The 23,256-nt window shown below is 41.3% G+C and overlaps 1 protein-coding gene across 1 annotated transcript; it reads left to right on the forward strand.

The window, feature by feature from the left end:
- Nucleotides 1–1,040: 1,040 nt before the first annotated feature.
- On the forward strand, nt 1,041–19,357 carry enc1 (ectodermal-neural cortex 1). The gene is made up of 4 exons (XM_036579942.1): nt 1,041–1,256; nt 3,879–4,178; nt 4,342–5,869; nt 15,067–19,357. Exons 2-3 carry the CDS (start codon nt 3,885–3,887, stop codon nt 5,821–5,823), a joined length of 1,776 nt encoding a protein of 591 aa, XP_036435835.1. The 5' UTR covers nt 1,041–1,256; nt 3,879–3,884; the 3' UTR covers nt 5,824–5,869; nt 15,067–19,357.
- Nucleotides 19,358–23,256: the final 3,899 nt, after the last annotated feature.

Below are 23,256 nucleotides of genomic sequence, written 5' to 3' on the forward strand. Positions count from 1 at the left end.
ACTGACTTAGACTAACATTAAAGATACTGAAAAGGTCTAATAAGTGCTTAAATTTTGAATGTTGGAAAACAGCAATAAAAGGCGAGAACTAATACAGCATATGATAAAGTATGCATGTCTATGAACATCTTCACCATACTGATCATTTACATATCATATTAGGGCTGATTACAATTTAAATTAATTAAATTAATTATATTAGTAATCAAGTAATCTGCCAGGAATTTTCTTGAATAATCCAAGCAAATGAAATTAGACTTACCTGAACAATAACAACTCAGCCTTTCAAAGATTCCTAAATACTTTATTGGAGAAAAAGATAGACAAGGTCTTTGAGGTAAATATTATGTGTAGATCAATAAATAAATAAATAAATGAATTAATTAATAAATAAATGGTGGATGTGTCCATCAGTTTCTTACTTGTGAGAGATCACTATGCTCTTAAAAAAATGGTTCTTCAAAGGTTCTTTAGTAAATGGAATGGTTCTGTTTAGAACCATAAGTTCTATTTAGAACAATTTCATGTTTAGATGGTTCTTTGCATGGTGAAATGGTTCTTCAGCTTAATGGAGAATGTGTTGTATATGGTTCTATGTAGACCCGTTTTGAAAATGGTTCTATGTAGCACCAAAAAAAAAGTTTAACATCATAACAATAGCAGAACCCTTTATAGTGCTATATAGAACTATTCCCCGTACTAAAGAGCCCTTGAAGAACTGTCCTTTTTAAGTGGGTAGGACAATTGGAACCATGCATTATTCATCATGCAAATTCCCTGCCGATTCATCGAGAGGGTAATTAATCGATTTTTTTTATAATCGAGTAATCGTGACAGCCTTAAACATCGACACATCAGAACCCTGAATCTCCAAGCCTCGCACACGTAAATCGTTTCACAGAGGCTGCTGCATCTCCACTGGTTCCTCGCTCTTCTTCATTCTTGAGCGTCCCTCCCACCTCGGCCCCGCCCCTTCTTCTGCTCCCCCCTCATTAAAACACACCCCTTCAGCCGGGGCTAGCATACACTCACACGAGCAACTGGCACAACCAGAAAGTGTCCGAGAGCGCGAGCTTGGCACAAGACGAGAGCTCCGAAACTTTTGTTCGCGGTGAAGCCTCAGCGGATCGGCTCTTCACACTACAGGCGCTGGAGCGGCGCGTTACGGGATTAAGCGGCGCATCGTGCCTCGGCTCAGTCTGGCATGTTCGAGGAATAAAGCGGACAGATTTGAACTCCTGCTTTCTTACAAAGAGGTACACAGCCTACATTAAGCTCTTAGGGTCTCTGTAAGGTTCATTCACAGAACTGGCAGACATCGTACGGGTTTCAGTAGCGCTGCGCGAGGCTACATGAATAAATGTCATTAACTGCACGCGTCAGCTGCGTTTTAATGGAAAGCTGCTATTTATGTGCTCCGATCCTTGTTGGCTAAAAAGTTCAGTTTTAAAGTCTGTCTTCATGTATGTATCCTACTATTATTATTGTTATTATTATTATTATTGTTGTTATTATTATTATTCATAAGATACCTGCACTAATTATAATGAGGCTATTGTAGTTCTCATATGAGACAGTCTAGGCTATAGATTGTATTCTGTATCTATATTAGAGTTATAGTGTTACAGGCTATGGTGGCTATATATATATATATATATATATATATATATATATATATATATAGCTTAGATTAGAACAGGTATAGCTGTATATATTGGTAATGCTTGAAATAGCTATGTGAAGTTAGAATACATAGAATATGTCTATATGTAAAGAATATACAATATTACATATATATATATATATATATATATATATATATATATATATATATATATATGTATATATATGTGTGTGTGTGTGTGTGTGTATATACATATATATATATATATATATATATGTAATATTGTATATTCTTTACATATAGACATATTCTATATATTCTAACTTCATATAGCTATTTCTTTATATCTATATAATATAATCTTAATACAAGTTGATAAGGTTTATACATATATAATATAATATAATCTTAATACAAGTTGATAAGGTTCATTCACAGAACTCATATAGAATATATAGAATATGTCTATATGTAAAGAATATACAATATTACATATATATATATATGTGTGTGTGTATATATATATATATACACACACACACATATATATATATATATATATATATATATATATATATGTAATATTGTATATTCTTTACATATAGACATATTCTATATATTCTAACTTCATATAGCTATTTCTTTATATATATATATATATATATATATATATATATAATATAATCTTAATACAAGTTGATAAGGTTCATTCACGGAACTCATAACTGGTATGTTGCTTATTCTCTTGTTACTGGGAATTTAAATTTATCAGACTCTGTAGGAACCCTTGTACGAGGCTGCAATAAAGAACAGTGAAGCAGAATGATTGGTAGTGTGTCGACACGATGGTTTTTGTCTTTGGTCTTTCACAGCTGTGACCGATTTAAAGGAATTGTCAGTCGGCATCAGGTGCCATGTATCACCTTTGCTTGCTCTAATGCATTTAGCGCGGGTAAGAACTACATTTAGGTCTGCACAGCATTAGGGGAAACCCAATTAAATACGCCCCGCAGGGACGTTGACAACCAGCAGGGACCGAGGGACGCGTATCGGTTACATGGAAATTACGACTGATTGGATTTGAATGCGCACCATATAGGCAACCAGATGGTGGCCGGTGACACTGACACACTTAATGTTGACTTTGCGCCCAGTGCTCGTCTCTTTGTTGGTTTTGCCTTGACTGTGTAGAGTGGTTGCGGTGTTTACTTTCAAAAGTTCTTTCCTCCTCTTTTCCCTTCCTCTTTTCTCCTCTTTCTGTCCGCCTTTGAACACCTGGTAATGATTAAACTCGCACGCATTCCAGGCGGCTAGACATCAGAGACAGATCCAGTGGGTTTTGTGTGTGTGTGTGTGTGTGTGTGTGTGTTTACAGAATGACATCATGTTCTGTCGTCTCTTCTTAGTCTAGCTTCGCTCTCTGTGGATTTTGCTGATATCGATCAGTCGAGTTAGTGACATGTGACTAACCCTAAACCTTGTATCTTCTAAGTATCTACAAACCAAGATTGTAGAAGACCACAACAGAGGGCAAGCTACTGAAGTTGTTGTGCAGTTTGCTGTTGGTCGAATTGTTTTAAACGTACCTTGTTCAGTGAGATGTGCGCACATTTAACAAGGTTGTGAACGCTACCTGAGAGTCTAGTGCTTTGCCATTCCTCCTCAATCATCAATTAAATGAACTACTGCTGTATTAAAGGAGAATTTCACAGATTTTTCTAAATGCGTAATTCAGTGGTTGAGATGTAAACAGTCATTCAGAGTGGTCTTATGTGAAGTGGTTCATTGTAGAGAAACTTACCGACTCGGAATGCTTTACAATGGTGCTGATAGAAACTAGAAGTTGCGGTGTCTGCAACACAAATACAGCCGTTTTATTTACAGTCCCAAACCACCAGTGAACCTACATGTGTCCTCTGAGTTTTATATGTAACGTTAGTGGTAAAATACTGATAAATCTGAAAACACATGCGTTTTCTTTAAGGTCTGCTTTTCCTCGCAATGCCCTGTGTGTACTTCTCCTCCATGGCTGGATTTTAAAAGTATGTTTCAGGTCAAAACCTTCTCAAAGCTATCAGAACAGTGTCTCAGGCATCAGGCAGCATGTTCATAACATGTCATTCATTCATAACAGTTAGCTTTTAGAGGAATAAAACTATTCAGATGTCTGGTTCCTATCCCCACCAGCAGAACAAGTCTGAAAGTGTGAAAATAAAGCCCTGTTCTGACTGATTTGGTGCTACCCCTCTCCTAGGATTCAATGAAAATGTCTGTCTGCGTCCACGAGAACCGCAAGTCGCGGGCCAGCACGGGCTCCATGAACATCTACCTTTTCCACAAGTCTTCATATGCTGACAGCGTCCTGATGCACCTAAATGTACTCCGGCAGCAGAGGCTCTTCACCGATGTCTTGCTACACGCTGGCAGCCGTTCCTTCCCGTGCCACCGGGCAGTGCTGGCTGCCTGCAGCCGGTACTTTGAGGCGATGTTCAGCGGTGGACTGAGAGAAAGCCAAGCCAAGGAGGTGGACTTCAGAGACTCAATTCATCCAGAGGTATGGGAGCTGTCATTCCAGATTTAAGCATCTTTTATTCATTTCATATTTGAAAAAGACTTTTAGACTTAAGATCTGCAGCTTAAGTTATAAACAAATTAAATACATGTTCAGCTGGTAAGTATTTTAAAGACTAACATCAGTATCACTCTGTGTCACCCAGGTGTTAGAGCTTCTTCTGGATTATGCTTACTCATCCCGCGTAGTCATCAATGAGGAGAATGCTGAGTCTCTGCTGGAGGCAGGCGACATGCTGGAGTTCCAGGACATCCGCGATGCCTGTGCCGAGTTCCTTGAGAAGAACCTTCATCCATCCAACTGCCTGGGCATGTTGCTCCTGTCTGATGCTCACCAATGCACCCAGCTGTCCCAGCTCTCCTGGAGCATGTGTCTCAGTAACTTCCCTGCCATCTGCAAGACGGAGGAGTTTCTGCAGCTGCCCAAGGACATGCTAGTCCAGCTGCTCTCGCACGAGGAGCTCGAGACAGAGGATGAAAGGCTGGTTTACGAGTCAGCACTCAACTGGGTGAACTATGACCTGGAACGACGACACTGCCACTTGCCTGAGCTGTTGCGCACCGTACGGCTTGCCCTCCTGCCTGCCATCTTCCTTATGGAGAATGTCTCCACGGAGGAGCTCATCAACACTCAGGCCAAGAGCAAGGAGCTGGTTGATGAGGCTATCCGTTGCAAGTTACGCATCCTGCAGAACGACGGTGTGGTCAACAGCCCTTGTGCCAGGCCACGCAAGACCAGCCATGCCCTTTTCCTGCTAGGTGGTCCCACCTTTATGTGTGACAAGCTCTACTTGGTGGACCAGAAGGCCAAGGAGATCATCCCAAAGGCAGATATTCCCAGTCCACGCAAAGAGTTCAGCGCCTGCGCAATTGGCTGCAAAGTCTATGTGACGGGTGGCCGGGGCTCGGAGAACGGTGTGTCCAAGGACGTTTGGGTGTATGATACCTTGCATGAAGAGTGGTCCAAAGCGGCTCCCATGCTCATCGCTCGATTTGGCCATGGCTCAGCTGAACTGCGCCACTGCCTGTATGTGGTAGGTGGTCACACAGCTGCGACTGGTTGCCTTCCAGCCTCCCCATCGGTCTCCTTGAAACAGGTGGAACAGTATGACCCTGTTGCCAATAAGTGGAGCATGGTGGCACCTCTACGTGAAGGTGTCAGCAATGCAGCCGTTGTCAGCGTCAAGCTCAAGCTGTTTGCTTTTGGAGGAACAAGTGTGGCCCATGACAAGCTGCCCAAGGTCCAGTGCTATGATCCAGTGGAGAACCACTGGACTGTCCCTGCATCTTGCCCACAGCCATGGCGCTACACTGCAGCTGCTGTCTTAGGTAACCAGATCTTCGTAATGGGTGGCGATACTGAGTTCTCTGCCTGTTCCGCCTACAAGTTCAGCAGCGAAACCTACCAGTGGACTAAAGTAGGTGATGTTACAGCTAAGCGAATGAGCTGCCAGGCAGTAGCCTCGGGGAACAAACTGTACGTGGTCGGCGGCTATTTTGGAACACAGCGCTGCAAAACACTAGACTGCTATGATCCTACGTTGGATGCCTGGAACAGCATAACCACTGTACCCTATTCCCTGATCCCCACTGCCTTCGTAAGCACCTGGAAGCACCTCCCAGCCTGACAACTGCATGCCTTGCCTGTCCCTTGACCTTCTTTCATCCTGTGAGGTAGGTTTGCCAGCCCTAAAAAGTGATTTGACTGGCAATTTTACACTGCAGAGGTACAAACATCCATCCGAAATGGAAGTGCTTTCATATCGAGGCTGTATTCATGAGCAGCTTGATGGATTTAGTGGTAGTATATAATCAGGTTAACATCAAAGGTGCTGTGCAGCTCAGCCCCATGTAGAGCTTTTATGAATGGAGCAAAAACAGTCTTGAAAGAATTACTTGAGGGAAACACGAGGGAATTCCAGGAGGAAGATTTAATGAGACGTGTCAAGCTGCTGCCAATTAAGGTCACAAACCTGTTAAGATAATATCTGATAATGGATTGTTTTTGTGGCTTAATTTTTAGCTTCTGGCTGGTAAATTACATGTTTGCACAAAACTCTGTGCTCATAATAAAGGCCTAAAGGCTAACACAGTGCTGTTTACCTTTAATTTTATTATAAACCTAGTTTTCTGTTTTGTCTTACCTTGTGGAAAAGTTCCAGAGTGGAATGAAAAATATAGGCCTAGCGTGTAACAGTGACTGTTGTTAACATTCAACCATAATTCGCTTTAGATTAAAAAATCACATCTATTCCCTGATCTCCCTCTGACTTCTGTGTATACAAGGACAGAGATCCTAATTAAATCAGGGGTAAATTGAGTATTGATAGAGTAATTAGATTCCTCCATGATTCAGTGAGAAGGTGCCGCATGCCCAGAATATCAACCAGTTTGTACAGTTTACACATCAATTTTGCTCATCTGCCCTTCCACCCCGACATCTTATTTATCTGTTTTGGTTCAGTCATTGGCTTGATTGTGTTAGCTGCTATCAGCTAACCTTTGACAGGGTTTGTATGTTTTAACTGAAAACTGTTATAAGGTCTAACATAGTCAACATTCTCCTGAAGTCAGCATGAACTGGAAATTATAAGACATTTCAATACCATGATGTATTTCAGAATGAAACACGGTACCAGGGAGGGTTTTTAAGCTAGCTGTGTGTTTTCGCTCAGTGAAGGGGGGGTAGTGGGAGGTGCAGCTGAAACGTTACAATATTGATTAATACTGTTTTCCAGCCCACTAGTGCATGGTGATGTAAACAAAATTCAGAAGATGTTTTAGAGGCGAGGCAGAAGTCATTATGTTTTGACTGAAGATTACGTAACAATGCGAATTTTGTCTTTTAAATGATATAATATATATGATGCTTCCTATGTCTAGTTACATGAACTAGCAAGGTAAAAAGGGTTCATTGTGATGTCAGGTTGACTTTAAATACACATTTAAACCACATTTGTAGATATGACAATATGACAATATTGTATTGTTATTGTAATAAATTACATCACACTATGCTTTTCTGAGCATATCTTGGACAGCGTTGGTACTAAAGAACACTGACCAACTGCATGTTTTATTACAAAGAGAGCATAATTAGTCCTGCTTAATTGGATTTAGCGCACCTATTATTGCAAAATGTGGCACTACTGGTTCGTTTTGTTTGTTTCAACTCAGAAAAACTAAAAACTGATACACACAAGTGTCTTTTTGCGCTGTTGTACTGTTGTATTTGGGTGTATCACCCACCTTCAGCCTATTGCAATTTAGCCCTGCCCATTCATTTTGAAGTTATAAGGGGTGCTTCAGCCTGGACTGATTCTTGATCTAGGCACAATACAGGGCAGCCAATCAGAAGAGAGCTCATTTACATATATCAATGTTAAAGGCACAGCCTGTTTAATAAGGGATAAAGAAAATGGAAAATGGTTGTGTACATAGGAATTATAGCTGTTTTTTTACATACATAAAGCCACACAAACATTATAAAGGGGCCTCAGGGGGGTAAATCTAGTATGTGACCCCTTTAGTACTATAGTAATTGTTGCTGTAAATGCTATAGTCTCCATGGGTCAATTTAATACATGCTACAGTGCTCTATGTCTGAGCTTAGAGCTTCAGTGCCTAGGTCATTGCAGGGTTGTCGTGGGAAAAGGGACCCAGCCTGCCAGCATATATTCCTCAGCAGTGGTATGCCCAGTGATGCAGACTAGTGACTTTGTGTCTGTGTGCCTTTTGTGCGTCTGGGGCTGTATGGGCTGGCTGATACAGCGACTATGCTGTATCTGATCTCCCTCCAGCTTTGAAAGCTGACAGTGCAACTGAGAGAGAGAGAGAGAGAGAGAGAGAGGAGAGAGAGAGAGGGAGAGAGAGGGAGTTGAGAGAAGAGAGACACAGAGAGATGAGTGATATCTAAAGCTTCTTGGAGCTTGAAAGAAGTCACAGAACCTAAGATTCAGCTCTTTCTGCCATGACAGACAGCAAAAACAGCGGCGCAATTGAATTTCAGTTTGTGCGCGGGCCACTTACTGTACATTCTCGCTTGGGAAATGCAGATTGAGAGAGATGCGCGTGTGTGTTTTGGGAGATGTCTCCCGGGATGTCTGGCTGAGTTATGAGTGTGCGGCGTGGGGCGTAGCACCAAGGGTAATTGAAACAGAATAGAAGACTTTTATTGTCCCTGAGGGGGAAATTTGTCTATGGGTGGAGAGAGGAGGGAAGAGACGGAGCGAGAACAAGAAAGGAGGGAGGGCAAAGAGAACACAGCAAGGAGAGAGAGAGAGATGGATACAGGGGGTAATTAGATCAACAATATGCATGACGATGTGCTAGCATTAGGGCAGGCCTGAATAATTTGACTACTCAAGTATTTGTTTGTTATGTTTGCATTCGTTTCTCTGTTTAGTATTCAGGCATGTTTTGCTTTTTTAAAGCCTGAAAAAAAAACTTTACAATGAATTTTGATAGTGGTAATATATGGAAAATGTTTAACATAAATAAATTATAGCAGGTTTCGGTAATTCATTCGAGGTATCCATGTCACTTCACCTCAGGTAACAAACTGCAATATGCTTCAGAAGAAATCAGATGTTTGGGAGCACTTTAAATTTTCAGACGATAAGAAGAATGCTCAGTGCAAAATTAATGATAAGAGGTTGGTATATCACTCAGGCATAAAATTTTATGTATAGTTTATATATATATATATATATATATATAGTTATAAATCATCTCAAATATGTCAGTATAGTGATCCTTGTCCGAGTATCTCCACACAACCAATCCACGCTGCTACTGACTCAGCTCTATCACTTTAGCACTTTAGATAGGAATATTAGCTTTTTTCTCTCTTCTTTTTCTAGTTAAACAGATTTATAGTAGTTTTTAAATGTAACAGCACAGTCATATGTATTTATTCAGATGAAATCACAGACACAAGTTTTTAGCACTGTATCAGAGAAGACCACGCACTGTTAGTACAGCGCAGGAGCTGCTATGCAACAACTAAGCCATCAAGATCATCACATTTTTTTTAAATTATTGTTTTAAATACAGTTTAGAACACCGTATAAAAGCTGTGTGCTTGTTTTGACAAGCCTAGGACACAGCCAGCGTTGCTAGCTAGCATAGCTGTTGGAACATAGTTGACTGGAACATTCATTAAAATGGAATTGCATTGTTTTCCGTCAGAATGAAAACAAAACCCTTTAAGTCTTATTGTTTTTTTTTTTAATAACTAGTGTTTAAGTAATCAAACTATCAAGGAGTATTCGAGTCCTGCAAAATGCTGTTTGTGCATGTGGTTGTGGTTGAACTAGCATGCTAGCAAGACATATAGTTCACACACACTGATTAGTTAACCTGGTTCGGAGCTAGCTAAAATGAGTGAATGAATGACCACAGCTCATGAGAGAATGATATATAAGAATATCAAGTATATCAAGAATTTTAAGAAAAAGAATATATGTGTGTCAAGGAAAGCATGTTGGCTACAAAGAGTTTGCTAGAAACATGCTAACAAAGGCCAGACTTAGCCACACTCATTCTTTTTAACCAAAACATTTGCATAAGAACCCTGGGCAGATTTTAATTTAAAACTGACTGTGGACATGACCAGTGTGAATCTTCTAAAACCAGTCCTGTAGTTCAAACATGCTCCCGCTAAGACTGTGTATCCTCTAATAAGGCTAGAAGCTGGGAAGTAGATTCTTTATCATTCTACATATTCAAAGCCAAGATGTGGCAGGTCCATCTGCAGCTAATCTAAAAGGAGGGGAATAAGATTAAAGAGGAGAAGATGTGAGGGAACAAGATAGACAAGGCATTCGCTCTTATTCAGCAAAACCTTCTCAAGGAGGTTCACTTCCAATGCATCTGAGCAAGACATGTTCTTGGGGAAAACATCTGGGAGCACACACACCCAAGCATATGAACAGTCTTTCATGCTTTTGAATTGGCTTAGGGGAAGGCTGGAGTTGGAATTTGGTTTTTGTAGTTAACCCCTTAAACGGAAGCGCCTGCATTTCAAATCCACAGTCTTGTAACTGCTTAACTTCCACATTAGTTTTATATTATGTACTTTGCCACACCAAACTTATTATCCATTATCCCAGTATCCATTTATAGATAATTTTCATAATATTTTGTACTGGGGCCCATAAGATCCTGATAGTTACTTAATAATAATTGAAAGGGTTAAACCATCCTTGCGTAACAGTCCATTATTTTTTCTTTCATGTCTTTGAGTTTGTAGTCTTCCTGCACGTCACGTGTGGTTGTAACAAAGTGGACGAGTCATATACTGAAGCAGACTTCAATGTCTAGGGAGCTGTAAGGCCAGCAGACAAAACAAACTCACTCTGACTTTACTAGACTGGAGTGATAACAGAGAGCAGGACTGACTCAACTTTGCTAACACTTAGAAGTCACGGTTCTCACTTTGCCATAACAAAAGCATGGTAGAAATTTGATATGAGGTATTTCTTATTCGTAGATGACTGAAAGATGCAGAGAAATGTATGTTTGTAAGTAGAAGAAGAGATATTTTATTATGATTTGAATATGAAGCAAAGTTGTGTTGTGTGTAGTCTTATTTTATGGAAAGAAAAAACATCTTCTACTACTTTTTTGCCACATTTTTGTAGTTACATGATATTGAAACAAACAGAAAATTGTCAGAACTGCAGATTCAAAGCAGATAAAGAATTGATTGTGAATGTAATTCATGGCGTAACTCTCTTTGTAATTAAATATGTAATTGCATATGTGTCGGCTGATAAAATATACCACAATCGAAAAAATATTCAGCCAAAAGTGACACTTCCAAAGAGAAAAAAGGGCAAACGTGTTGACCAAAAAAATCATAATTGGAAAAACAAAAAAGATGATCTACAATGAAGTAGGAAAATCTAAGAATCGTTTTAATGGAAATGAAAATGAGAAAAAGTGATTAAAAATGCTCCCTTCACTCTCCTGTGCTGGCAAGCACAGCCATGTTTAAACAGTTTGAGCGGCAGCAGATCAACAGTGAAAATGTTGGCTGTGAGGAACAATTTTTTTTTTTTTTGTTTTGAGTTGCAGATTTCAGCTTAATGTGAATTTTGGTTTCCGTTCACTTCATTTCAGCGCATCACTAATTTGCATCATGTAGCAAAAACAAAACTCAACTTCTAGGAGTAAAAAAAAAGAAGGAAAAGAAGGAGTGTGAAGCTGCCATGCGAGATTACTCCATTTCTGACCCCCTGAAGGCCAAGCATTCATCTTTGCTTCTTAAAGGCCTGGTGACCAAGTCCGTTAGCATGCGTGTGTGTGGGTCTGGAATGCCGCCCACCTCGAACGGGCAGTTAATTTCAAAGTGGAGGTCCTTTTCTTTTGTCCATTGGGACATTCCTATGCATTTAAATGGCTATGAAGTGTTCTTAGCTGCTGACCCCCCACCCTTTTTCCTTTTGTAACAATGAGATGGCTCACCGCTGGCCAGAGGAGTGGGAGGAGAGAGAGAGAGAGAGGAGGAGGAGGTGGAAAGGAAGATGAGAAGGAGAGAATTGGAGGAGGGAGGATAAACAAAGATTTCTTGTGTTTTTTCCCCTCATTGCTGTCTTTTCTCACACTATCTCTCTCCCATGGGAACTCGTTTAGCTACAGGCATCCTCCGTTTCCCACTGCAGTGCATAATTCATACAGGCGCACACGTCTGTGTTTATACACTGTCAATACAAAGGGTCACACATAGTGACTGTTTAGGAGAAAGAAAAAAATAGCCTGAATGTGCGTTAATGTAGGAGGATCCAGCATTTTATTGGTCCTGACATTGCAGGCTAGCAGAACACTTTGACCTCAACATGTACAAAAACAAAAACTTTTCTCTCCTATCTTTACTGTGGAAAGGTAGAGAGCCAAGAATCATATTTAAAGACTTCTCAAAACCAGTTTACTCAAAATACCACAGTACCTACATAACACTCTCGGTGTAATTAGCTGTGTTGACCTACAGCCAGGGCCAAAAGCCTTGAATCCTCAGCACATGTGAAGGAGGCCCCATGATGTGCGGTCGAGTGCACAAACCAATCAACTTCCTCTGCTGCTTCTCCTTATCAGCTTATGACATGCTGTCAGAACTTAAATGAGTTCCACCTATTATTAGCGAGTACTGTTTGTCATGTTTGCTGGACAAACATTAGAAAGGGCTCATGTCACATGATTACATCCACATTACATTTAACCCAACAATGTTCCCCATGGCCTACATACCTTGCTTGTTGACTTGCTTTGCTGTACGCCTAGCTTGTTGAAACAAGCGAAGAAATTCTAAATTTTCAGTCAGTACCACATTTGAGTTTGATAAAAATTCATTGTTGTTCATACAGTCTTGTTTTGTGTAAACAACACATCCTGTGCACATAAAAAATCTTGTATTTTTGCCATTTTTTCAGTCTGAAACAAATGGTTGGAAGAACCTGTTGACACAGAATATAAATCAGATGTAAATGTGATTATGTAAATTGCTATTCCTTTTGTAATTTCAACAAATAATTACAAAGTGAGAATCGAATGTGTCACAGAACAAAAATAACTGTTCAAACAACTTTCATGTACACCGAGAAACTGGCCATACGTGTTTGTCTATAATCTAGTGTGTATGTGCGCGCGAGTGAATGTATGCCAGGCATGCGGCCGAGGTCATTAGTCCAAGACCTGCACCATTGACTAGGAGCTCCATGCTGTCTTAAAGCAGGACTCATGCTTCAGGGAGCGCTTTGTGTCCAAAGCAACCTCTGGAGAAGCTCCACCCTGCATACCGAGCTGGACAATGAGTGGGTCATTGGAGTGATGGATGGATGGAAGGCTGGATGGATGGATGGATGGATGGCTTGAGTCTACCTTCCCCTTTGTCTTTCTTCTTAGGCTCTTATTAGTGTGCATGCTCATTACTAAAAGCTAGGCTGTGACCACGGGCCACCGCTAGCTGCAGTGGTAATGGAAAATCACAAGTGCATATGAGTGAGAGAGAGAGAGAAAGAGTGAGAGAGAGACTGTTAGCTTATTAGCGTCAAGACTTCCCATACGTCCAGCCACAAGAGACAAAGAATGAGAGAGCGAGAGTGGAAAAACTGATGGACTGCTGACTGCTGGCTCTTACAGTCAAAAGCCCAAATGAGCCCTAGAGCTCAAATGATTAAATCATAAAGAATGACTTCCTGAGTCAAATGAAGAGAGAGAAAACATAGATCATACCCTCGAATGTCAATGTCTTGTCAAATATTGAACAGTAAATCGATTACCTATCAGGTATTGCTGAAACAGCATCCTAGCCATACACAGCACTTGGTTTGCTAGCGATACAAGAAGTAAACATACTCATTTACCTTTTAGCTTCTGTGTGGGTATTGATTGCTAGTTCAGTAAACTTAGCTTGCGAGTTGCTGCCAACTTCCTGGCACAGAAATCATTGCAGTCCCAGATAGCAAGCATAGCCTCTAGCTTGATAAGGTTGGCATCCTGCTGACTGTATGCCACTGCTGGTCCACCCCCAGATTATTGGTCTGCATACAAGGGCTAACTAATTTTTATTCTCCTCAAACAGATTTTGAATGCATATAGCCTTTTAGTTTCCAAAATAAATTAAGACAAATATTACAAGAGGAAAAATTAATGTCTAGGCCTAAAATGACTTGCTGACACTGTGTTAACTTAAAATGATTTACTAAACTAATTTACAATGAATAACGAAAGAATGAACTCAAGGAAAAATGACTAAAAAGGACTGTGAGTGGAAAATTGATGTTAAAAAGTGGCATTTTGTCTAACACTGCTCAACCACTGGTGGGCCACCTAGAAAATGCTAAACAAAAAGCTGGTGGTCCACTGGCTTTGCCATCAATGGGCCAACGGTGACCCGCTATCCTCTTGCCATCTTGGATCACTGAAGGTCCACTACGTGACCTAGCAATGTGGGTCATGGCAAAGCATGGCTGCATTAAAAATAGTCTGTTTTGGGCATTTCTGTGGCAGAGGAATACAGTTTCCCAGCTGCTACTGAGGTTACAGGGTGCGGACAGTGAGGACGTGCACCCTGCTGTTGCCTGGGTCATGCCTTCGCCTTGTGTCGGCCGGCGAACAGGTGCTAGCACACGACCCGTCCCACTCCATCTGTTTTTCCTCGAGGACGACAGGAAAAGAGGGAGAACAAATGGCCAGGACGAAGGAGCAAGCGTCTGGATTTGATCTCGCAGACTTGTTATTCTTTCCTGGAGCGTGGGTCGGGTGTGTGCATATGCGCGCGTGTGTGTGTATGTGTCTGAAATGGAAGCATTTTTGAGAAAACCTGTCTGCTCCACATTGTTTATGAGATCTGTTAGCAGAAATCTGATTGGGACGGCAGCTTTCATGCCTTAATAGGAAAAAAGCAGCAAGTTCAAAATGACTTGGGTGCACTTATTATGGAAAACTAATTTTTCCTGACTTTTTAAAGTAAGTTTGTTGTAGCATGTAACCCTTGTTAAAGTTTTAAAATGTACCGTCTAATTCCCAGCCCATACAGTCCATACAAGGAAATAAACTGCCAACAGTGCCTGTTCTGAAATTAGTGTTTTTGTGATGTCACAGAAACCAATGCATTTGCATGTATTCACCTATTCAGCCTAGAGCAGTTTAGCCCTGCCCATTTACATTGAAGTTATAAAGGGTGTTTCAGCATGGGTTGCTTTTTCAATGAGGCACAATCAGAGCAGAGCTCATTTACATATTTCAGTATCAAAAACAGGCTGTTTAATTCTAAGGGATAAAGGGAAGTTGGACAGTCAGCATGTTCAGATTCAAAAGCTTATACAATTGTCAAAAGAGATTAACATTGTTGTTTCTTCTCTTTACAGATTCCCCATTTTCCATCGTCGTTGATGTCTACTGGATTCCAACTGTGAAGATTTTCACCATTCTGTGCAATTTCATCGAAAGGCATTTTCTTCCATTAAAAGCTCAACTTTGATGTTTAAGACATCCAATCACAAAGCTTTTCTTTTTGCGCTGTGAGTTAACAGATGTGCTTCAGAGAACTTCCTGCTTTGGGACAAACTTTTTTGCGTAGACGTTGCGATGTCGTTCTTTCGTCTTTGTGGAGTCTTGGGACGACGTGTTTGCAGTGGCGACCAAACAAACCAATCCCCGCACATCTGAAAAGACCACTTAGCAACCAGCATGTTTCGGTGTCCCGTCCGTTGTGTTGGTGCGTGTTGTCTGATTTTTTTTTTTCTTTTGGTTTTTATATGAAGACAATGGTGTGTAAGCTAAATATAGACTCTATATGAAAACAAGCCTCGCTTTAAGGAGCAACCAGTGAACCAGTGAAAGGATGGAGGGACCAAAATGTCTCCTTCTATGAGGTTTTTTTTCCTCCAATTTCCAGACGAAGTCTCTCTTGCTCAAAGTTAAAGGACAGAGATAGGGGGAGAAGAGAAGAGGCTTATTAAACCCACGAAAACAAAAATTGTCCTCTTATCCCGTCCGTAAAGGATGAAAGCAGAGAGACAAACAACTTGTTTGTCCCTTATTGCCTCTGTTTGAGCAGGAACGGGCTGATGCTGGCCTGTTCCTGACAAACAGACCCTGGCAGCCTGGTGTGAAACTGGCTGTCAGAATGCATCCTGAGGCGAGGCACACACCAGCTGTGTGTTTGCGCGAGTGTGTGTGTGTATGTGTGTGAGTGTGTGGAGAAGGTCAGCATGTCCCAGCATGTTCTCCTGAGTGAGAATCCAGCTGACAATACTCTAATGTCCATTCTTCTTCCAAAAAGACACCAAAAACAAAGGATGGAGCATGCCCACTGTGGACTTAATGAACGGATAACTGGATGACCAACAAACAGACGGCTCCTAATGACCTCCACGCAGAGAACATTGGAGAATAGACTGTTCCACCGGTGAAAAGTTAGGCTGCTCATGATAGACGCTTAGCCTTGTTATAAGGTGTCGAGCAGTTCTATTCTAACACATATGGCCTGAGTAAAAACGTGAAAGACAGAGCGATAGAGAGAGAGAGGTGAGAGTCGTTCTGTCAGCTGGAGAGGGAATGTAGTCTCCATGGCAACAACAACGAGCAACCTGAACTTTAAAAAAAAAAAAAAAAAAAAAACTTGTGATTTTTTTTTTCTTTTCCTGAAAAAAAGAGAAACTGGCTGTCTTAAGACCTTTCGGTGTCTGCTCATAGTCTTAATTTATGAGATTTTTTTTTACAGTTGTGTTTTTTTATTGTTAGTTTTGTTGTTAATTTGAACTATGTGTATTATTTTTTGTATTTATTGATAATCTGCTTGCATACATATCCGGATGTACAGAAGTTGGCGAGTGTTTTGTGCTACGCATGGCCCATATTTGCTCTGTGTTACCTAAAAGCTGCTCTTTTGCACATATCTAGCTACGTCATGCCGTTTTGGTTGTGCCAGGGCGGAATTCGTAGGAGTCAGCAACCGCTTGGACCTCTGGCTCGTCCGACCTGAAAAGGGTCGCGGGCCTAGGGTCGTAGGTCATCGCCTGGATAACAATGGGAGGGATGACGTCATGGGATCAGATTACCCAGGGTGCAAAGGGACAGGTCAGCGGGGGTGGGGGGTTCGGGGGGACTGGAAGAGGGAAGGGTCAGATATGTAGAAATGGTGCAGTGAGCTGTTCTGAAAGGTTCCTATTACGTCCAGTAAGGACACACCTATAACACAAATTTTATGCTAGATTTTAAGCTACATCTAGCCCTTTATTTTGGAAGCTGAACTTACTAGTAACGTAAAACATACTTGACATCAAACTGCATCTATTTAAACACCCCTCAGCTTCAGTAATTCCAATGCTAATGCTAATCAAGTTGGACTGTAGCGCAAGTCCCCAAACAGAATTAATAATAAAGAGATAGTTCAAACAAGCAGTCATGCTAATCGGCATCATCCTTTGTTAGCCACTTTAGCACTTCTGTTTGGTTGAACTATCCATTTAACACCTGTAGCTGACAAACCTTAGCCGACAGCCACAGCATGCCATCCGAATGCTAAACAGGGCCAGCACGGCCTCTTGCTGACCCTGCTATGTCAGTCCCTTTGGCAGTACTCAAACACGGCCTGACCCAGGGTCGGCATGAGTGGTAAAGGCCCTGAGGCGCTATGTAAGAAATGTGGCATCTGCAGCTGCTCCCAGAACAGCTGGAACTGTCACTGTGTCGTAGGTGTGACTCGCAGCACAGCGCAGGGGTGTTAAGTGTTATTAGCACACTCTGCACAAACTGGCCTCAGATCAGGAGCCCTGTCACCAACACCTGCAAGCAGAATGATTGGCCTGACTACAGAAGTTGGACTGTAACGTTGCCTCCTCTCAGGGTGTTCTATTCTGCCAGTCTAAAATGAATGGAAGATTTTTCCACAAGCATTTTAAATGCTATCCATTGAAGGCAGCCGACTGTGGTGTTGTATGGGTCATATATACAATGATAAAGGCAATGTTGATGATGCTAAATCCCAAAGTTTCTTAAAAGGACTTCTTAAAGGCAATGTCTACGCAAGGGCAGACACCATAGTGCTTTTTAACCAGTGCCAAGGACATTGTCTGTATAGTGCAATGGTTCTCAGTTCCAGCTCTGCAGTACCCATGCACTGCACCCTTGCCTCAGCTCATAAGCTAATGAGTAAAAAGCCCTTCATGAGTTGAATTAAGCAAGGGAAAACCCAGAGGGAAGCACTGCATATGAGAACCAATGGTATAGCTAGACGTCTTGTGAGTATGATACTAGGATGAAGTTGCTGAACAAGGAACACCCACAAGTCTGTCAGACAATGTTGCTAGAACGATTTGCTACATGTGATTCCTCTGACAACACTGTGCTTCAGCTAAGCGCAACAAGCTATTGCTTGTGCTTTCGCTCAGATGCTCATGAAACCTCCGAACCCAGTGCTTGAACAGTATTCTGTGTGCTTTATTAGTCAAGCTAGTTCCAGCTCCATAGCAGATTTCTGTAAAAACAAGGGCGAACGTTTGCATCAGCCAAATCGTACATGCACACTGAAAGAGAGAGAGGGCTAGCAAGCAAGAAAGAGAGAAGGCTGTGAGGGGTCAAGCTTCACATTCCTTCCCAGACCCTCCTCCCCTTCCACCTACACCTTTCTTCAACAGAGTGGTTTAAGGGAATTCCTGCTTTTACCCTACTGCCTTTGAGGATCTCGCATCCACCCCTGAAACTTTAAAGGCCTCCCTCCCCCAGGACCTTTTTCCAGAACACTGCACACACTAACGCCCCAGCCGGCCAATCAGATAGCCTCTTCCCGCCCCTTCTCAAGTGCTGTTGCCCGGGCGATGGTCAACAGTCACCCCCACCAACCCCCTTCATTTAAACTGGTAGTCGTCAAGTGTTTTGTTTTTCTTCTCTCCCCCTCTCCCTTTTTTCCCTCACTGACCCCCGAGCTGAAGTGCGACCAGGAGGTGGGCAGTGGGCTTTGCGCATGGCGTCAAATCTTAGGCCGTACATACAATGTGCAAGCACGTAAACGTGAATGGTTTTAGCCACTACAATCAATTTAACGTTGTTGGATTCTACCTGAAAATTCAACACAAGGATTCTACCTGAAAATGCAACTCAAGCACAAGCTTCATTCAGAACGTTGCAGCAAGGGGGCGCTATATCAAATAAAATCCAGGCACAGGTTGGACAAAAAAGTTTTTTGCTTCCTCCAAAAGTGTGTTATTTTCTGGTAAAGCAGTGTAACGCTCCTCAACTGTTGAGACTGATTGATTTTGTAGCTATTGGAATAATAACAGATTCAGACAAAGTATACACTTACATCACCCCCTTTGAGTTTACAACCCCCAAAGTCACATAGGAATGCAGGTTAAGTATGTACAAGGGGAACATTCACTTGCAGTGCTTTGGCTGAGAGTCATCATTGGTGTTTGCATACTTGCCTGGGATGTTTCTGGCCCTAACCATCATATGCCTTTGTCAATGGACGCATTGCTCGGACGCTGTCAATGTTGGGCTGTACTGTTCTATCCTGTATGTCTTACTACGTTGCGTTGTTCTGTTGTTGCTCTATTTCAACCATGGCGGTTAACGTTATTTTGTACAAGTGATTTTTTTCACAATGTGAAATTCATGGCGAAATAAACATAAGAGTTTTTTCCTCTTAATTGTTAAGAAGTCCGCAGCTTATTGAGTCTTTGTTCAGGCTTGAAAAGCCAAATGTGACAGTTTTGTTATGTCCAAGAATTTTGGTACACATTCATGAGCTGACAGCTTGGATACTCTCTCTCTCTTTCTCTGTCTCTCTCTGTCTCTCTCTCCATTTTACCTTCTTTCTTTCCTACTTTCTTTACCAGTGGCACATGCATAAGGATGGGCAGTTTTACAATATTTATCATTATTATGATAAATCACATGATATTATGACACAATATGCTTTTCTGAGTATAATGTGGATCAAGAAGGTACCAGAACAATATTTTGACTTTCATTCCTTAGTAATACTTTTTTCAATACCTTCCTTTAAACTACTAACCAAAAGTGAGTGTGTCTAAAACTAGAAATGAGTGTGAAAAGTGGATGTATTTACTGACTGCAATAGATTACAGACTAATCACAAAGCGCTAATGGTAATAACATGCTTTCGGCACGTAATTTAAACAGCCAATCAGCAGTCTAGATTTTGGAACAAGCATGCTTTTTGACTCACAGATGCTAAGACTGACGGCTTAAGTACTGAAAATTTTCAATACTCTGAAGTAACTCCGTTGGTATCATAAAAATGTTGAATTTTCATACCGAGCCTTAATAGATTCTTTTCACACTCCCATAATCGACACATTGGAAGTCATCATAGGGAAAACATTACAGTAGTAGCACCATTTGCAAATGAGAATGTAGAGGACCTTTTTACACACACACACACACACACACACACATCATCTAAACCACTTATCCTTCTGGGTCGCAGTGGGGTGCCGGAGCCTATCCCGGCTATCATCGGGCGGAAGGCAGGAAACACCCTGGACAGGTTGCTAGTCCATCGCAGGGCAGACAGACAGACAGACATACATACACATTCACACCTAGGGGCAATTTAGCATGTCCATTTCACCTGATTGCATGTCTTAGGACTGTGGGAGGAAACCCATGCAGACACGGGGAGAACATGCAGACTCCACACAGAAATGACCCTGGTTGCCCAGTTGGGAATCGAACCCAGGCCATTCTTGCTGTGAGGCGACAGCGCTACCCACTGCGCTGTCTACATTCCTATTAATTTTATTTATTTTTTGTTTATTTATTTTATTTATTTATTTATTCATTGTTAATTTGGTGGAGCAGTTTTCATTTTCAGAGAGAAGCAAGTTTGACAAGGTGTACATTAAAAGCAGGCAACTGATGCCTGTTGCTTCGGCACTGGATGAGTGAGTAGTACAGAGTTAAAGGAAGTGAAATCATGTTCTGTGAAAAAATTAGGCAAATTCCTTAATAAGGACCTTGAGTCCTCTACATCAGATACATTATCAAGGAGGACTTTCTCTGCATTCTCATTCATAAACACTGCCACTGCTACTACTATGCCGACTTCCACTGCTTCCAATATGGAAGTGTAAAAACAGTATTACTGTGATCTTCCATTTCTGGCATCCCAGCCTAGATGTGCATGCATACAAAATACATAGAAGCACATACACCCCAAAGCATGAAAAGCGCAACAGTTGTTCATTCCAGCACAGCCTAATAGAGCCAGACTCATTGGAGCATTTCTCATATATCTGCTTGGCTTTCCTCTGCAGGCCGGGAGCTCGACTGTCTACACAAAGCCTTAGAACAGGCGTGTTCTTAAAGTCTTTGCTTAAATGTGTAGGAGAGGCTCACCTCATCTTATCTCTGTGTGCATGTCTGTGTGTGTGGCATAGGACGAAGCACCCCTACACGGCCCATCAGATACTTTCCCTTTTACGCTGGCGTTGCCGTGGCAACTCTTCCCTTTATCTCTAAACTGTGGGGGCTGATTTGGAACAGGAGCATTTAAAAACCTCCTTCAGTCATGCTCGTTCGCTCCTTCCTGTCTTTCTTTTTCTCGCTCCTGCTGACTTACTACTCTCATCCTCATTTTTTCTCTCTTGTTGTCTCTCTGTAGCTCACTGCTGTATCTTGCTCAGTCTCTCTCTCTATGTAATGCGCATATCTTTCTCTCCCTGTATAGTCTTGAAATAGCTCTCTTAATAAGTACTTTCTTCATGTACTTCTTGAGAGAGCATGTAGAAATCACAGCACTCTTTATACATAACTCCCTCCTCTAAGCTTTTTCTTCAGCATGTGAAAGTCAAACACAACAATGGCATTCAGATCAGGTGACTGACATGGCCTGTTAAGAATTTGCCTGCATGTTCACTGTCTTACTGTAGGATGAAGCGCCATCCAATGAGAGGAGGTGCTTTCTTGAACTTGAGATGATGCTTCTATACACCTCAGAATTAATTTTGCTGCTGCCATCAGCAGTTACATTATCAACCTCATGGTGTGAAAGTCTAGAATCATGACTAGATGTTGAAAGCTCTCTTATACCTGCACTAATGAAGCAATCAAACACATCTTCAGCAACCAAACACAACACAAAGACCTATGAAGTCCTATGAAATCCCAAACATCAACGATGCCTTGAAATAAGGGGAGACTTTGTCCCAAACACTATGTATAAAAAGTGCTGTCATTTCTACATGGTAAAACTAAAATGTAAAAAATAACCTTTAATAAAATATGAGAATGTGTATTTTTTAATCACATGTGAATTGCGAATTAAAACCATGGAGTATGGAGGCAAAAAATACCTTTGTCTCAAACATTACAGAGAGCACTGTAGCTTTGATAGAGCTTAACGAATTCAGGAGAATTTTTGAGAATGCAAGTTAGGGTGTGGTTTTCATTTTTGTCCTGAAAATGTGTGAAAAACAAACTCACAAACACAGGCAAAAGGAAGTGTGCTTCATCAGGAGATGACTGTTTACATTCCTGCTTTAAAACAACTCCCTTTCAACAGGTTCTGATACACCAGTTTGACTGGCTCCACAAACACACATGCTACATGTTGCAAAGCAAACACGCACAATTCATGGGAAGAAAATGATTCATTTCACATGAAGCATCCAGAGTTCACAATGTGGGGTGGTGTAGTGAACTAGTGATTAGAGCTACAGGTTCTTCTGCTTTTCAGGGTCCAAGAATGGAAACCAGCAGATAATAGACAAGCGATTGTGGAGATTACTGTGTTTGGGGAACAGTAAATGTCATTGATCATTGGAATAGAGCCACAGCTGGGACCACACTTTGGTTGTAAGATTATTATTTTTGTTATACAGGCAAACTGCACATCTCTGCTACAAATAAAAACATAAGCAGCAGCACAGGAGGGCAAGTTGTGACAGTCACTAAAAAGTCTGCTAAATTGAAGCAAAGTTTTTCAACATAAATCCCAAAGCCTTCCTCAAACTGCTTCCACAAAGTTGGAACATGTAACTGTCTAAGATGTCTTTGCATGCTGTAGCATTAACATTACCATTCAGTGGAACTAGGCAGCCTAAGCCAAACCCTGAAAACTATCACCAGACCATTATCCCCCCCTCCACCAAACTTTAGCAGTATGCACTACGGTAGGCAGTGTTCTCCTAGCATGCACCAAACCTAGATTTGTCTATCAGACTGTCACTTTATATGCTTCAAAATAGTTCTATACTATTGCCACCAAAAGAATGATATTGGTGTGAATACTGTGATTTGGGTCACGTTCAGGAAGGGCAGATTTCTTGGAATCTTGGAAGATTTACAATAAAAACAAAAGCCTGATGCGATTGCTCTGTTGCAGTTTGTTAGAGCAAGTGAGAACGCTGCCATTCAAACTCTGATGTGCACCAAGCGAACTCCCTGAGCATAAATGCAATACATACCAAAGACATCTATATAGACCGTAGACAGAACATATGAATTTCTGATGCTGTTTTGACACATGCTAGTGTTTTTTATCTCCTCATAAGCTCTGAATCTGTAATTATTGAACGGATAGTTTTGGT

Source organism: Colossoma macropomum, unplaced genomic scaffold (assembly GCF_904425465.1).
Source record: "Colossoma macropomum unplaced genomic scaffold, Colossoma_macropomum, whole genome shotgun sequence".
NCBI classification, from domain to species: domain Eukaryota; kingdom Metazoa; phylum Chordata; class Actinopteri; order Characiformes; family Serrasalmidae; genus Colossoma; species Colossoma macropomum.

What these genes read in the sequence shown, in the direction of transcription:
- enc1 (XM_036579942.1), top strand. Translation starts at nt 3,885, where the DNA reads ATGAAAATGTCTGTCTGCGTCCACGAGAACCGCAAGTCGCGGGCCAGC. An exon ending in GAGACTCAATTCATCCAGAG is followed by an intron (nt 4,179 to 4,341) that starts GTATGGGAGCTG and finishes TGTGTCACCCAG; the next exon opens with GTGTTAGAGCTTCTTCTGGA.